The 18,107-nt window shown below is 32.3% G+C and overlaps 2 protein-coding genes across 2 annotated transcripts; both read left to right on the top strand.

The window, feature by feature from the left end:
* The first annotated feature begins 4,974 nt into the window (after positions 1–4,974).
* LOC115973833 (chaperone protein DnaJ) lies at positions 4,975–7,810 on the top strand. The gene is made up of 5 exons (XM_031094076.1): positions 4,975–5,493; positions 6,034–6,121; positions 6,239–6,309; positions 6,405–6,461; positions 7,289–7,810. The coding sequence occupies exons 1-5, from the start codon at positions 5,377–5,379 to the stop codon at positions 7,499–7,501; spliced, it is 546 nt and encodes a 181-aa protein (XP_030949936.1). The 5' UTR covers positions 4,975–5,376; the 3' UTR covers positions 7,502–7,810.
* Positions 7,811–10,800: 2,990 nt separating this feature from the next.
* On the top strand, positions 10,801–11,685 carry LOC115982925 (leucine-rich repeat extensin-like protein 6). The gene has a single exon (XM_031105918.1). The coding sequence runs from the start codon at positions 11,060–11,062 to the stop codon at positions 11,468–11,470; it is 411 nt and encodes a 136-aa protein (XP_030961778.1). The 5' UTR covers positions 10,801–11,059; the 3' UTR covers positions 11,471–11,685.
* Positions 11,686–18,107: the final 6,422 nt, after the last annotated feature.

The following is an 18,107-nucleotide window of genomic DNA, read 5'->3' as shown; positions in this document are numbered from 1 at the left end:
GCATCATTGACCTGGACTTTGGAATGTCCGAGGAGGAATTACTCCTCGGACGTGTTTTCTTCGCCTCAGTTGACTTGGGCAGAGATGCTGGGCCGCGACGTCTCCTCGGACAAAATGGTCCTTGGACAGGCTCAAGGCCCAGCCCACTTGTTATTCTGGGCCGGTCCCCACAGTCAAATTTCAAACCACATGTAGGCAACTTAAATTTCAATTAAACCATAAGTGGGTAAATTGTAATTTACTCTATTTTAATTTGAATTTATTAAAAAAAATATAAATCTCAATCTCATTCAAAATTATGTTAAATTTTACAATTTAATCTCAAATTTGTATCATATATATATATATATATATATTTATTAATGAAACCAAACTCATTTCAAACTCAAATTTTTATTTATTTAATTTTTCTTAAAAAGAGATAACTTACGGAATTGTTAACTTCTAAAATACTATTATATCACATTCAAATCTTACAGTGACTATATTTAAGAGTAATATGTATTAATCTATAAATATTTGTTGAAGATTCTATAATTATGTAGGCTAAATACTAATTACTATCATAAATATTTATAATCTACTTAATAAAAAAAAAGAAAAAAAAAGTGACGTTCTTTTTTTTTTTACCCAATACTTGATTTTTTGAAAGTAAAGTACCATACAAAAAAAGAAAAAAAAAAAAAAAAGAAAGATAACCTAAGGTGGGTAAAGAGTCAAATTTTAAACTACATGTAGACAACTTAAATTTCAATCAAACCACAGGTGGGTAAATTGTAATTTACTCTATTTAAAATTTGAATTTATTAAAGAAAATATAAATCTCAATCTCGTTCCAAATTATGTTAAATTTTAACAATTTAATCTCAAATTTGTTTTACATATATTTATTAATGAATTCAAACTCAACTTTTTATTTATTTTATTTTTCATAAAAAGAGATAATTTATCAAATTGTTTAGTTCTAAAATACTATTAGATCACATTAAAATCTTAGAGTGACTATATTTAAGAGTAATATGTATTAATCTATAAATATTTGTTAGAGAATCTATAATTATGTAGGCTAAATAATAATTACAATCTTAAATATTTATAATCTACTTAATAACATAAAATTTAAAAAAAAAAGTGAAAAAAAATTACCTAGTACTTTATTTTTTGAAAGTAAAGTACCATACAAAAAGAAAAGAAAAGAAAAAAGATAAAGATAAAAATAACTTCAGGTGGGTAAACTGTAAAATTTCAAACTACAGGTAGACAAATTAAATTTTAACCAAATGATAGGTGGGTAAATTGTAATTTACCCTATTTTAAATTTTAATTCAAAAAATATAAATCTCAATCTCATTCCAAATTATATTAAATTTTAGCAATTTAATCTAAGATTTGTTTCACATATATTTATTAATTAATCCAAACTCATTTCAAACTCAACTTTTTGTTTATTTTATTTTTCGTAAAAAGAGAAAACTTAACGAATTGTTAAGTTCTAATACTATTAGATCACATTCAAATATTACAATGACTATATTTAAGAGTAATATGTATTAATCTATAAATATTTGTTGAAGATTCTATAATTATGTAGGCTAAATACTAATTACTATCTTAAATATTTATAATACACTTAATAAAATAAAATTTACAAAAGAAAAAAAAGTAAAAAAAAAAAAAAAAAGATGAAGAAGAAGATAGCCTAAGGCGGGTAAATAGTCAAATTTCAAACCAACAGTAGACAACTTAAATTTCAATCAAAAAACAGGTGGGAAAATTGTAATTTACTTTATTTTAAATTTGAATTTATTCAAAAATATATAAACCTCAATCTCGTTCCAAATTATGTTAAATTTTAGCAATTTAATCTCAAATTTGTTTCACATATATTTATTAATGAATCCAAACTCATTTCGAACTCAACTTTTTATTTATTTTATTTTTCTTAAAAAGAAATAACTTATCAAATTGTTAACTTCTAAAATACTATTATATCACATTCAAATCTTACAGTGACTATATTTAAGAGTAATATGTATTAATCTATAAATATTTGTTGAAGATTCTATAATTATGTTGGCTAAATACTAATTACAATCTTAAATATTTATAATCTACTTAATAATATAAAATTTACAAAAGAAAAAAAAAAGTATAAAAAAAATTACCCAGTATTTTATTTCTTGAAAGTTAAATATCATACAAAAAGGGAAAAAAAAAAAAAGAAAAAAGAAAAAAGAACAGATAAAGATTACCTTAGGTGGGTAAAGTGTAAAATTTTAAACTATATGTAGTCAAATTAAATTTTGATCAAATGACAGGTGGGTAAATTGTAATTTACCTTATTTTAAATTTGGATTTATTAAAAAAAAATATAAGTCTCAATCTCATTCCAATCTCATTTCAAACTCAACTTTTTATTTATTTTATTTTTCTTAAAAAGAGATTACTTATCGAATTGTTTAGTTCTAAAATACTGTTATATCACATTCAAATCTTACAGTGACTATATTTAAGAATAATATGTATTAATCTATAAATATTTGTTGAAGACTATAATTATGTAGGCTAAATACTAATTACTATCTTAAATATATATTATCCACTTAATAAAATTAAATTTACAAAAGAAAAAAAAAAAGCGATTTTTTTTTTTTTTTACCTAGTACTTGATTTCTTGAAAGTAAGTGACCATACAAAAAAAAAGATAACCTAAGGTGGGTAAAGAGTCAAATTTTAAATCACATGTAGGCAACTTAAATTTCAATCAAATCACAGGTCGGTAAATTGTAATTTACTCTATTTTTAATTTAAATTTATTAAAAAAATATAAATTTCAATCTCGATCCAAATTAACTTAAATTTTAGCAATTTAATCTCAAATTTTTTTCACATATATTTATTAATTAATCCAAACTCATTTCAAACTCAATTCCATTTCAACAATGGGGTGTTTATCTAAGTTCTAAACGGGGTTATTGTTAGTTTCCCCTTCCTTTATACCCATTATCTTTCTTACAAACAGTAGTTCTTCAGTCTTTTTTTTATGTGTAATTAAATTATATTTTTCACTTACAGCCGAATCAAGGGAGACATCGTGAGGTTCTATGACCAATATTGACATAGACGGTTGCTACTTTGTCCATTTGCGAAGCAATTCTCCAGAGGGGAAGATTTTTTTTGTCTCCCGTGTGTGTTTCTAGAACCTACTTAGCTTTCCATCATTTTTTTATCATCAAATAGATCTGGTTTTTTTTTTTTTTTTTTTTTTTAAGAAAAATAAATCGTGAGTATCCCAACTATAATTTAAAGAAGAAATTGCAACTATAATTTTTGCCACTTCAAATCAAATTGAAGCAAATGGAGGAACACCCAGATAATAATTAACATTTGTGCACATGAAAAGAAAAGAAGAGGTTTGGCAAGGTCATCATCATTTGCAAGAACAAATAAGTCAAACTTGAAAAAAAAAATCAAGATTTACATGCTCAACGAAGGTCAATGTGAAAATCCAAGAAAAAATTCCATCAAAGCAAAACCCTATATTATAAACTCAATAAAAAATAAAAACAAACAAATAAATGGCACACTAAATCAGCATTCATAAAATCCCAGTAAAAATATCTTACCGATTAGATGGGGTAATCCATGATTCTAAGGTTTGGACTTCGCAAACTTGAATCTCATAACAGGTTCCACACTGCAACCATTAGTTAACTTTTGTGGGGAGAAGTTTGAAGTGTGCAGTTTTGCAATTGAGAGAAATGAGCGTGCATGGGAAGGAACGAAAAAAGGGGTGGAAAAGAAAATTTGAAAAACTGAATGGAGGGTGTGGACTGTGAAGTAATGAGAACGTGTATTAGGAAGTTGAGTAACAGTAATGTACTAAATTGACCCTATTATTTTAAAACGTAATAAGTTTGATGCAAGGGGGTATTTTGGGAAAAAAGAAAAAAAAAAGAGGAATTTAAACAAAGGAAGCCCCTTAAATAGTAGTAGTAGTATATAGTCAATCAATTTTTTTAAAAAAAATTTAAAAACAAAAAAACAAAAAAAGAACACCACTAGCCTATCAAATTGTATGGTAGTATGTTTTGACTCTCTCCTAATAGTTGATGAGTAGAATCTAATGTCATTTAGCAAAAAAACTTTAACAAAGAAGAAAATTTCAGGTGAAATACAATAACAGTTAGATATATTCTACAGTACATTTTGGTCATGAAATTCTTATCTCCACTTGGACTTCCTTTTAGGCATCTTCCTGTCTCCTGATCTTCAAAGCATACGACCATGTTCTCTTCCGAACATAAAAGCATTTACAATTAGCTTTTCCCCAAATAGTACTTCCAATTGAGTCATGCAAAATCACAATATGATATAAAAGGGCAACATGTCTTCCCACCTATTAGCCCATTGGACTATCCTTTTGTCTTGGATTGGGTCAATTTGGGAGTTCCTATCTCCTGCCTGTCACCTCATGTTGTCCAGGCTATGGTTGGAGATGGCCCCAAGCCCACTAACTCTTGTTTTGCTTGATCAATAAAATATTTATACGGAGGAAAAAAAAAAAGAGTTCGATGGGTGAGAGGCTAAAACAAAAACCAAAAACTGTAATCGAATTGGTTTATCTGGACCGGATTGACAAAATGCAAAACTAAACTTTGAATTCTATAAAATTTTGTCCTAAATTACAAAATTTCTGAATAACGGGTTATTATTAGATACTTCAATAGTATATTATTTTATTCTCATATAAGGTAGATCCTATCTATCATGGGAGCTCACCCCATGAGAGAGAAAGAGAGAGAGGAAGCATAATCCCAATGTGAGAGAGTGAGCATACTCCCGGGTAGCTAATGAATTCCCCTAAATGACACATACACTGATACACACATCAAAGAAGAAAAACTGCACGTGTCACAGCACGTGTCACACCATCTTAATAAGAATCTAGCCATTATGATAGGCATCACAGTCCAAACCAAAAAGTGGGTCCCCCCTAATTTTACTATCCGTAGGCTGAAAAACCCGGAACCTTCTAAGCAAAATATCTGAACCCAAATTAGTAAGAAAAATCCATCTCCTTGCACCCAAAGTAGTTCCGGAACATTCCTAAAACCCCATCAGCTTAGTTATTTACTAAGATTTTTACTTCCATCGTGTTCAAGATTCTAGAGCTTCCAATGCGTAACCGCCTTTTCCTCTTCTTTATATAATGAACCCGAATTTGCTTTCCTCTTCACTATTCCTTGTCTTTAAGAAATCTGGGCTTCTTGGAACCTAACAAGTTAATACTATATTCGAGTACAAGGAAAAAAAAAAAGTGTTTGAAATATAAGTTTTTGGTTTCGCTTCTGTTTCTGGGTTGTGTGCGTGTGAATGATGGAGATGGAGGCTCACAATCACAAGGAGTCACTGTCTTATTATGGAGTCCTCGGTGTTCGTATGAACTCGTCTGTTGAAGAAATAAGACGTGCTTATCGCAAGCTTGCTATGGTAACTATTAGCTTTCTCTGTTTCTTTTTTTTTTCTTTTTTCTTTTTTGCTTTTTGGTTTAATTGGGTCTGTGAATTAATACTACTAGTTCAAGTTCTTAGAGGATTTTGTTAGATGGGTGTGTTTGAATCTTAGAAGTTAGAACTAAGTTAACAAAATGGCATATTAATCAAGGGAGTGATAGAGAATAAGATTTTGGATGACAAGAATGACACGTTTATTAAGAGGTTGATAAAAAGATATGATTTTATTTGGGAAGGATGACTAACAAGAATATATGTGAATGATTACAATTAGTTTCTTGACAAAAATATATGATTTGGGATAAGATAGAATGACTCTGAACGATTTCTACTGTTCTTTTTGAGGAACAATTGCTGACCCCATAGTTTTGAGGCTAATCATTTGTCGTTGTCGATCGGTTCAAATTATTTTTTTGGGTGGTTGTGTTTCTTGTTCAATTCTTGGGTTTTTTAGTTGATTTATTGTATGAGAGTAGAGATAATATGTGTGCTTGCTTGTATTGTATTTTTGGTGCAGCAATGGCATCCTGATAGATGGACTAGAACCCCTTCTCTGCTGGGTGAAGCAAAGCGAAAATTCCAACAAATCCAAGAAGCCTATTCAGGTAATATTTTCCCCCATAGATTTATTAGTATGCAATCTTTACGCGATTGGGCTAAGTTTTGTTTTATACCAAGAAAGGTTGGCTTTTGCTAACGTTTTATTCTGTTTTGTTGAGCAGTGTTGTCAGACCAAAGGAAGAGGACACTGTACGATGCAGGGTTATATGATCCTGATGATGAAGAAGATGAGGTAGATATTTTGTTTCTAGCTAGTAGCTGGTGATGCGTTTGTAATTTCTCTTTTATTAAGGTGCTGATAATTTGGTAATTGAATATCTGTTTCAGGGCTTTTCTGATTTTGTACAAGAAATGGTGACTCTCATGGACCAAGCTAGGAGAGAGGTATGTATGACTCTTACAGTCCTACTAGTGAGCTTAAGTAAGGTGCACATCAAAGTGAAAAAATGGGCGTTGCAAGTTTGTTTCACTTGCTTTTTAAGAATCTTTTTATCAGTATTGCTTTGAATGCTCACACATGAATCACTGGAATCAATCAGTTAATTTCATTATGAGAACAATGGCTGTGTAGAGGACCAACAAGGATGTTCTGGTGAGCATTAGGAGAAGTGAAGTAATACTAATATATATACTGGAAAAAATCTTAACATTGTGGAAGAAGTGGGTGGTCTGTTACTTTTATTAGTTTCATTTTTGTAGCTTTATCATTTTGGCTCGGCATAATGCAGGTGAACTAAGAAAAGGTCGATTAGTTTAGCCGAGAGTTCATAATCCTTTTTTGCTCAATAGTTTGTTCTTTTACAAAAGAAAATAATATTGTCATTCTACAATTTAGATTTCTGTTACTAGCATATGATTGTTCTCTAGATTCCTAAAGAGGATATGGAATCGGCTTTCACTGAATTTTGGGGGAAATTTGAGCTGGAAATCTTGTGTACCATTTTGATTATAGTGTCATGATCCTATGAGTGCTTTGGCCTCAAGTGTTTGTCATTTGGTCTATATATTTCAGAGTAGAGAGTAAGACTATACTGGAAGAAGGCTTGTGAGAAGGAAAGAAGATGCGAGTGAGTACTATTAGTTGGAACTCAAAAATATAATGGGAATCCTTTGATGAGAGAGAGAGAGAGAGAAACAAAAATTTATGATGGTAGTTTCCTTTCCCAATCTAGAGGTTACATCTAGTTCATGGTTTGTATTTGTATACACAGGAAAAGAGTTATAGCTTGGAGGAGCTACAAAGCATGCTTTTCGAGATGGCCCAAGGATTCGAGTCTCCTACATGGTTTTGTGGACCATCAATACTTGAAGATCCTGGATGCTCAATGAGAATGCGTTGTGATACGAATTCAGTGTCACATAGAGGCTCACATTTACAAACAACAGGCTTGGGGATGTTTGGAAAGAGTGGTTATTGCAATTAAGAAGGCAGTTTCCACTGTTCTCTGGAGCAGACTATGAGGATAAACATCAATCTGAATTCTGTTTTGCTCTCTGTTTGTATGATGAATACTGATTGAATGTTCTGCTCACAATGTTCTTTGAATAAAAAATTGGGGTATGTTAGTGATAGCCTTCGAGCTAAGCAAACAACAAATGCTGGCCATGTCTTGCTATTTTGCGTTAGTTGTAGCCTGTAGGGCAGGGTTTCTTTGATACATCTTGTTATGCAATGCTTTGTATATAAATCTTAGTGACTGGAGTTTGAGCCTAAATACTTGCTCTCATTCTTTCTCTCTTTCTATTTCTCTTTGGACTTTATGCTTTTTCTGTTTGATATTTTAATTTATATCTTCTGTGGGAGTGCTTTGGGGACTATTATCTTCAGTGGGCTTATGTTTGGGCTGGGCTAATGGGCTGATAGACTACAAAAGCAGTTTTTCTTTTTTGACTGAGAACGTCGAATTGTGGGCTTCCCCATGTGGGCGTACACAGAGCATGATGTTGGAATTAAAATTGGACCTTTTGGTCAGTTGTAGTGTATAATTTCTCACATATGCTGGGCTTATCACTTGATAAGTTTATACATTATAGTGCTTTACCATTTAATTGGCTTTTATTATTATTATTATTATTTTTTCTTTTTGGTAATGGTTGCACTGCATGTAGACCTTTGAGAACACCACCTTCTTTAATTGACAAATTGTGCAATACCATCACTAAATTTATAGCCTCCATTGACCTATGTCTCGGCATCTCAAATGTGAGGTTGTGAAGATATAACAATTATCTCATGCATTGGATATGATCATTTTATTTTTTACAATGTGCAGTGTACATCATGTAGTTGTAACTTATATATTGTAAAAAAAGAATGTATATATCTGATTTATGAGATACGTTTGTACTGCATTTATTTGTCCCACCATGTTTGTCATGTATGTACAATTTTTTTTTCTTCCCTTTTTCCGTTTTTGTTTTTTAGTTTTAGTTTTTTGTTTGTATGGTGGATGTTACATCGCTATTCTTGCATTCGTCTTTATACCAACAATGCTTTATATCCTTCTAATAATTGGAGTGGAATACTACTGTACTAGGACTGTAACCAAAGCAAGGGTTACTGTAAAGTAGGAAGGTTCCAAATGCATTGCTTGATTGGAAATTTTGGTTGTATCATTGGGAAAGTTGACTAGATAAGATGAAGTCTAACCAGAAAAGGGTTGGAAGATGCTTTAAGAAAATGGGACGGTGTGCCTTTCTAACTAATCTCTTATCTTTTACTCTTCTCTTTGTACAGATTCCATTGTTCCTAATTTTTTGTCCCCTCTCCTACTGTACATTACTTCAGGGTTAAGTTCACTCACCAATCACCATGGTGCTCTCTTTTGGTACCCCCAATCATATTCCCCTATGAATTTTATTCCTAGATTGTGCCTCTCCCAGAAGTTACCTATGGTCATCCCTTTAATTAATTAACATTTTAAAAAGTATGTTGCCAAAATTCAAAACATGTTCTTTAATCTTAAGCGCTTCTATGGAGTTTTACCTTCTTTTTGGTTGGGGGTGGAAAAGAAGGGATAACAAATTTTGAAGGGCAAAGTGGGGAAAAGAGTAAGTTTTCGATGTCTGGTAAACAAAGTAAAATAGAGAGGAAAATATTGCGGCCCAGATATTTTCCACCCAAACTCACCCAAAATTTTTATCCCCAAATTTTTTTTTTTTTTAATTTCTTAACATAATTCTTGGACTAATTTGATCGGAAAAAATTTTAAATTTGAGGGACAATTGAAATAAAATTATATTATAGTTAAGAGTCTTGGCATAAAATTGGAGTAGATCAACCTAATCGTTTGTTGGCCTTTCACTTTTACTTATTTAGTTAGATTGTACATAAACTTAAGTAATTTTTCTTGAATTGATCTAGATCATGGTTGTTTATCCGAATATTATATTGATGCTTTCCCGATGGATATTAATTTGAGCTTTAATTTCCTTTTAACATAATGATATAAGTCCACTTAGTAGTATCAGCATCCAATACGTTAGTCAAAATTCAATGAGACCTAGAATTAATTATTCATAAGAAGCAGCGCGATGACTGAAGAAAATTCGATGAAATAACGGAATATGACTTCATGATTCAACCGGTGCAAATGCAATAGACAAAGATGGTGACTTTTCTTCCTTGATTGGGGGCGGCTAAATGTGGGAGAGATGAGCTGTCTTGTGACCCTTATATGTGTCTATTTTATGTGGTGTGGAATCTGTATATAATATTATAATGGTAAGGCTTTCTTGAGCTAATGACAAATTGACAATATTGATACGTGGTGCTTTTATATATGGCCACTTATTGAAACTCTCTTTCTCAAACCTTTTCTTAATGATATTATTGATATGCATTATGTATTGGTCACATAATACCAATCAGAAAAGGAATAAGGGAATTTTGGAAGTGAAACAAAAACAAACAAAAAAAAGTATATTTAGGGAATTGGGGGACCACACTTTTAAATTATCAATAAGTTCAAATATATTTTAAAAAAATACTACTATTTTTACGATTACTAAGATAACATGTTGTCCATTGGGATTGATGTTGATAAATAGTTTAATGTTATTTTAATTATAGCTTATTATGTTAATAGTTGTGAAAAAAATTATGAAATAGTTTGTGTGTCCAAACATTATTCTTAAATTATTAGTCAATATGTCCGGTTCATTAACTATGCACAACATGCTTAATTCGAAAAAAAAAAAAAAAGAGTAAGAGTTTATCATGTGAATATCAAAGCTTCATACAATGCAAACTTGAAATCTCATCCAATGATAGGGTGTCCAAACCCCATTTATATGAGGCAGGTCCTTATGAATATTATCATGCTTCAATAATGCTTCTCCACACTTACTTATTTATAAGAATGCCTTCTCCACATCTACCATATCTAGTTGCTACTAGTATTATATTATCAACGCCTAATATAGTGATGTGTAACACATTTAAGCTACACTTTGACTAAAGTTAATTTCCACATGATGGAAGGCCAGAATGGCAGAATCCCTTTGATCATACAAATGTGAAATGACACCACCCATTATGGGTTATGAAACACATATAATTCGCATGCAATGTGGGTTTTAAATTTTTAATGCGTATAGTGGGGTCCAATATTTGGACCATCCGGACCACATGCAATGCTATTCCCTTTGTACAACAAGCTATACACATAATATACACACTGTCAGTAAGTCCTTAAGTATGAAGTTTCATTCACATCAATTCGGCCTTAATAAAAACCCAACCATTGAAAGACCTTTTTCATTCTTTCACATTTCCCATGCACTTTATAACGTAACAAAAACGCTCTCTCACACCCAACTTGACCTTCCTCTTGTACCAAATTTCTTCTAACTATTTCATCCCCCTCCCAATCAGTCAAGTTCACAAAGATAAAACCACCACACAAGACATCTTGGGAACCAAGTTCACATCATCTATATAACCATCAACCACCCTAGCCTCAAGCAATTTGCCAACAAAGATGCATCCTTTCAAATTCAATCCACTGTGGCTACTAAATTTGTTCCTTGTAATTGTTGTTTTCACAATCCCGGGGTCAGCTGATGAAAAGTGCTCAGCTTGCACTCAAAGCTCTCCACCACCACCGTCACCGTCACCACCACCACCGTCACCACCACCGCCGTCGCCATGTCCACCGCCACCGTCACCGCCAGCTCAGCCACCACCAGAAGTACTGCCGCCACCTACTCCCAAAAAGCCGTCAACCACATACTGCCCTCCTCCTCCAGCATCAATGATATACATAACTGGTCCACCGGGTACTTTGTACCCTATTGATGATCATTTCAATAATGGTGGTAGCCAGAATTCAGCCACGGTGTTGTCTGTTTTGGTCAGCTGCGGATTGTTGGGTCTTCTTGCTTTTTGGTGATCATAAGGGTAAGTTTCAGTGTTAAATGGAAAATAGAATTTTATGGATATATGTTAATTGTTTAGATCAAAGAGTACTCTTTAAGGCCTGAGAATTTTGTACTCAGTTTAAATCTGTACCTAACATGGTACATACTATATCTAAATTGCTCAATAACAATCTTTCTACACAGATCTGTTGCCAATTATGTAAGAATTTCTTACTTTTTTCTGTCATTACTATTCTCTATTCTGAGTTGACTTGGTTCTAATTTTTTGTCACAAATTTCTTCGCATTTACTTTTCCAGTTGATTTGCCTTTTTTTTTTTTTTTTTTAATTAGACATTATTATGTTGATCGGTCAGAATTCAGAATTCGTTAATCAAATTTGGGTTCTGATCACCCCACAATGCTTGAATTTTAAAACTTAGATTTGTAATTAGTTTCGTACTAATTAAGCATTTATTATAATTAAAGTAATCTAAAACTTTATCTTGAATAAAATGGATCACCCACTAGCCACAGTAGCCACCAGCTTTGCAATTCTTATGTCCACTGGCGTCTCAATTAAAAAACTTCGTTTTCATTATGCCCACCGTTACTTGCCGATGTGCTTAGGCTCGTCCTTTTTCTTTTTTTTTTGTAAACGTGGCAAGCATTCAGGGTTTGGGAGTGCAAAGTCTCGTGGGTCCTACGCAAGCCCAAAGGGACTTTTATCACCACAATGATTATAAGATCCAAATACCTTTTATCGTGTTAAGAATTCCAATTTGATGACTTTTTTTTAACTGGTTATCGATATGCTAATGTGTTGTTTTCGTACTTTTTAACAATCCATCCTATCATTTTTCATATTTGATTGCGCGAAGCTTTTAAAATTACAATTTACGAAGACTTTTTTGCAACTAAAAGATCATGAAAAGTAAACTGAACTTAGTCATAAGATTTTTTCTTTTTTTCCCCTAAATAGTATCATGAATCTCTTTTATCCTTATAACTTTAACCCATACCTATTTGGTAATATAACAGACGTGAATTTCTTCTTCTTCTTCTTCTTTTTTTGGGGAAAGATATGGGAAAGAAAGACCCTTTTTAGCCTTGTGAAAAGGTCCCACTTTTTTTGTTTTTTTGAAAAACAAAAACATAAGCACACAAAAGGGCGAAGAAATGAGAATCTTACAAAAAGATACACCACATATTTCACTAAAAAAATCATTCAAATGAAAATGAATTTAATCGTAAATGGTTTACTATTCTTAAACTGTAAAAGGTCCAATTGAAATTACCAACCTCGCAAAAAAGGGAATGATCGGAAATAAATTTTTTAATTAGACTTTTTACACCTTGTTATGTCGGTGAACTATAATTGAAACAACATTATTTTATATATAAGTCTATTCATAACATCACTTTATCATACTACATGAAATTTTGTTCATAAGCTGTAATTACCAAAATTACAAAAGGCAAGGCTCAAGAATAACTTTTTTAATATTTTTTTTTCTTTCTAAACGATAATTAATATCATTACTTTTGTGTAGGTCTATTCACAACGTTACTTTATTTATATTAATTATAATACATCATGACAATAATTATAAAAAATTTATGAGAAATTTTATTTGTTGCAAAAAAGGTATCAGGCTGAATTGGAATTGCAATTGCAATTGCAATTGACACAAATATATAATATTATAGATGCATTTAATACACAACTATAAAAGCAAGCCATCAATATGGAAACGTTGAAAAAAGGTCTTGAGGCTAAAACTAGACGTGTGAAATTCAGAAATTACAAGTCCATGTGAAACGTGTTGATTCATTCACAAAAAAACCGATGTGCACATGGGTCACTACGTGGCCGTAAAACAAACGAGTAAATCCCCACCATCCGATCGTCTCGAAGTGAGAGTTCATTCCATTCATTCTGATCATGTGTGTCAGTCAGTCGTCAGTGGATGAGATCAACTTCGGTTTCACCAACCTATGGGCCCCACATATCCCTCTAGAAATTGCCAATTTCTTCCATTGTCTCTTTTTAACTTTACACATCATAGGGCTATGGCGGTTCAAAGACTCATAGGCTCAAAGCCAAGTGGGGGAGGTTTTGTTTGGTAACTTGTCCTTGGCCTCTACTCAACCTTAAAAAATGTTTTGCTTCGTTAATTGCAAATTGATCTTGTTTAGAAAAAGAAAAAAAAAATTAATAATTGTATCTTTATCACTTGCAATTGCATCATTCACTCTCAGACAACAAATCAAGGACAAATCCAAGTTGGTTTTGGCGTCATAGTATTTTTCTTTTTAGTGATATGATAACATGTTGGTAGATTTGATTTTTGAGTATATTTTAAGTCGGTAAAGCATACGAAAAGATAAGTTAAAATTATGCTATTAAATTTTTTTTTTCATGAGAATTAAGCCTAGTGGTGATTTCAAAATTTTATTTCAGAAGGTCATTAAGAAACTAAAAGTAGATAAGAAAAAAAAAAAAACTTAAATATATTGAGTTATTGATAAGAAATAAAAAATATACAAATACGTGAGATTTTACAATTTCTCTCTACAAGTTCTTATATTTCAAAATTGTTACATGATAGTTCATTATCAATTGTCATTATTTATTTTTAATATGGATAGGTGTGACCATTTTAATTTGTTAAATTTGTACAACATTTTTATTTTTATGTATTTGTCATTGTTTTTATAAAAATGTTTTGAACTAATAGACAAAACTCAAGTCACTAGTATTGTATTAATACACTCATTCAATTATAAATAATACAATAAGTATCTACTTAACCAATAAAAAGCTTGAATATTCCTAACTTTACTATTTTTTTTTCTTGAATCGCTAATTTTATAACTAAAAATATTGGGATGTGCTAATGTGTGTTTTTGTTTGGTTTTAGACTGAACTAATCTATGATCAAGGTGTGCAATAATATTTTTAAAGATATTTTGAACTAATAAAAAAATATTATATATATAATATTATTATTTTTCCAAGTCAAGGGTTCATTTGAACCCCTGAGGCCTATGTGCCGCTGCCCCTAATTAAGCCATTAATTTAGATGATGCATATGAGGTTTTATTTATTAATTCTGATTTAAAATTAAAGATTCAAATTAATGTATATAAAATAAATTATATAAGCTGTGTGCAAATAATATTTTCCTTAAAGGTAAGAAGGGAAATTAAAGGATCGCTTAATATGATAAGTGTTGGTCCTTTTGGATATTACTGGTGCTTCTTTTTCAATTTCTTTTTATTATCCACTAACAATTTCCTAACAAATTAGAAGAGATGACCTATAATATACCGTCAACATGTGAGTAATGCCGTGATTGTGTGAGTTTTTGTGACATCACTCTCATGCCACTCATATAACCTTGCATCCACGCTACGATGTTTATGTTGAAAATGATAGAATTTGGAATATCAACAATTCAATTGATGGACCTTGCTTTAAATGGATTTCATGCATCAAATTTTCAACGGTTCAAACACTATTCTTACTGCATTGGTGATTTTTTTTATATAATAATAATCCCCGCATTAGTGAATTAGACAAACTTATTTGTGATTGCTTATGTAACTTGGTTGCACCATGTGCTCATCAAAATGAAGACATAATAAAAATTTGATGTCGACAAGATTTTTGTAGCTTAATTGACACTTGCTAGTGTCTCCAATTGAGATATGCAAGGTTCAATTCCTCCTTCCTCTAACTATAAAATTATTAAATTATAGTGGGTTCCAGTTAACTCAACTGGTAAAGTCTTTGATGGTTGTATAAGAGATCTGAGGTTTAATCCCCGCCTACACCAAAAACTGATTAGTGTCTTGGTCTGATGATAAAGAACAATCATCAGGAGCAGATGCCATAGGTTGAAACTCTCTCAAAAAAAATTATTAAATTATAAAAATTATAACTTTATCTAGAAGATAGAATAAGAAAAATTCTAACTTTATCAGGAAAAAGGGTAAAGAAGTTTTAACACACAAACAAGTGGCCTAAAGAAATTGGTGAACACTAAGCTTCTAGAGCTACTATATTTGTAATTCGAAATCAAAATTTGACAAGGTTTGGTGGGGAAGGAAACCTACTGTCCAAATATGAGGACTTTAGGATAAAACTTAACCAAGAAGAAGGAAATAAGAGAACAAACATGGTTTGGTTAAGAAATTGGATAAATATGGACTCAGTTAACTAATTAAATAGTTTAAAATTATTTTCAAAGTTTGTCACCAACAAAAGGTGCTTAAAATTCTTGTAGTTTGAAAACCATGTCCTGAGTTCGATGTGCAGCAATTGTCACAAAGACAAGTAGCACATTTAGGCCTGTTTGGTAAGGCATTTTAAACACACTTTTGAGCATTTTAAACACACTTACACATATTTCTACACACTTTTTCACCCACACGTATATCAAAAACATCCAAACAATATTACTCAAACTCCTCTACCAAACACCCCCACGTCTTAAAGTTTATTTGGTAGACAATAATGTACTACAACAGGCTGTATAGTTGGAATTATAAAAGAATAGACAAAGGTAAAAGAGAACATAATTGGCTCTGAATTAGAGGGTGGCTAAAAAGTTTCAAGATTCTTCATTGAAGGTTCTGCACCTTGGGAAATGACTAATACTCATGTTGCCTATATTGATTATACTTAGGAAGCAAAGAAAAGAAAGTTAAACAAAAAATTAAACCCTTTTTCTTTGTCTCTCTTTTTCTCTCCAAAAGAAAGTAAGTGAAAAAGCAAAATACTTTAGTAAATTCAACTTTTTCTGGCTATGATAGTCTTCTTTTTCATATTGGATTGAATAGCAAGAAAATGGTAGAATAGTTGAACCAACTTAAAAAGTTGTTGGGGTTTGATTAGGCTAAAGAGTAAAGTGTTCTATAGGTGTTTGGGCTTCGATAATCTTAAATCTTGACCAAATAATGCATGTGATGATGGTTCGTGAACCAAACAAAAGAAAAGGAGAGGTCCTAAACTAATGCGTTTGGAATCATTGGTAGCTATAAGTCTATAACCACCACACTCAAGTCAAAGCAAGTACTTATATTATTGAAAGTTTAAATCAGCTAAATGACCTTAATTTCCACCGACACAATGATATTTGGGAAAAAGAATCTTCCAACTAATTTTAACTTTTCCAATTCCCAATTCAGATCTACGGATATCTCAAGGGGAGGAGAGTTCCTGGATTTGCTGTTGGATTTAATATTCATTAAATGATGGTTTTATTTTTCATTTTTGAAAAAATAACATTAAAAAAAATTCACAAAAAATTCATTTTTAATTTTAATGTGCAAACCAATAAATTACTAATAATAAGTGTTCTTTTAAAATAAAATAAAAAAGATCATAATAAAATAATATCACAACAAACAAATCAAGAAAAAAAACTTATACAACTAATGGTTTGTGCACACAATTTATTTGGATTATATGATTCTTTTGAAAATTTTATTTTTGTACAATTTAACTGTATCTGTAAGGATTCAATTTGTAACGACCTCAAATTGGTTTATTGGGTTCGAACGTTAAAGGCCCAAATAATAAATTTGTAGAGAGTGGGTTGAAAGGTTAGGCCTTAGTCACTAGACTGTGGTCAGTCATGGTGTTCATAGTAATTGTATAAGGGTGAATCATGCTTACCCAAGAAGGTTTTCTCCACGGCATGGCCTGGGAGGCTCTAGTTCTTGGCCCTCGTCTCGTCCCCCCCCCCCTCCTCTGGATTGCTTCCCTCTCCTTTTTATACTAGTATTTACCCTCTCTCCAACGTCCACGTGTAGGTTCAGTTTTCTAGGGTTGATACTTGTCCTATCAGCCCATACCCAAAGTGATTGGGAGTGGTTGTAAAAGCTAAAAAGCATTGCTCTGTTAGGTGCAGAGTACTTAATTGCAGTAATGGTAGCCTTTTCCTTGTCCTTTGTCGCCACACTGTTCAGGGGTCCTTTTCCCATCAATGCAGAGGTGTTTAGTTTTTCCATGCACCGCTCCTATACCGTACTCGCCCTTTCTTCTAGTAGCACTTTGGGATGTCGAGGACAGAATCGTCCTCGGCTATATCTCTAGGTCATTTGGACTTTCGTTGTATGTCCTCGGCAATGTCCTTCCTCGGTTCAGGTCTTGGGCCTTAATGTAAAGTGGGCCGAAGCCACAAATTCTCTGGCCCCACAATAGCCCCTCAAAATCCTGCTGTCCAACCCCTCGGACGGAGAAGAGGGTTTTGGTGACGTCGGGCCTATGTCACGGCTTGCCCAGCCTTATCCTTCATCAATGCCGGTGCCTCTTCATTTGCCTGGGACATGCTCCTGGTTATGAGACATTCCTTTAGTTTTACTCACGCCGCATTCCTACCGTTTCAGTGCACAAGGCGCATTTTTAATAAGTTTTCTTTACGACGCAACGCAAATCCAACAGTTGAAGATGGCGTTGGAAGTTGAGCGGGACTTATCTCGTTTATAGTTTTTCTTGGAGATTTGTACAGATTAAATGCCACCAGGCTTGCCCCCCATATAAGAAGCACGGTGGGGGGTCATTTTCTTTATTTGTTGACCCTTTAAGCCTTTCAAATCCCTAATCCTCCAGTTGTGCCCATAGTCCCCATTACTAGTGTGACTGAGCCTTCGGGGGTGA

This window comes from Quercus lobata, chromosome 1, assembly GCF_001633185.2.
Source record: "Quercus lobata isolate SW786 chromosome 1, ValleyOak3.0 Primary Assembly, whole genome shotgun sequence".
In the NCBI taxonomy this organism is placed as follows: domain Eukaryota; kingdom Viridiplantae; phylum Streptophyta; class Magnoliopsida; order Fagales; family Fagaceae; genus Quercus; species Quercus lobata.
This window is presented reverse-complemented; position numbering and strand designations above follow the sequence as displayed.

Excerpts from the sequence above, each read along its gene's own strand:
- LOC115973833 (XM_031094076.1), top strand. The coding sequence starts at position 5,377 with ATGATGGAGATGGAGGCTCACAATCACAAGGAGTCACTGTCTTATTAT. Across the intron at positions 6,122-6,238 it reads AATCCAAGAAGCCTATTCAG|TGTTGTCAGACCAAAGGAAG; the intron begins GTAATATTTTCC and ends TTTGTTGAGCAG. Across the intron at positions 6,462-7,288 it reads TGGACCAAGCTAGGAGAGAG|GAAAAGAGTTATAGCTTGGA; the intron begins GTATGTATGACT and ends TTGTATACACAG.
- LOC115982925 (XM_031105918.1), top strand. The coding sequence starts at position 11,060 with ATGCATCCTTTCAAATTCAATCCACTGTGGCTACTAAATTTGTTCCTT.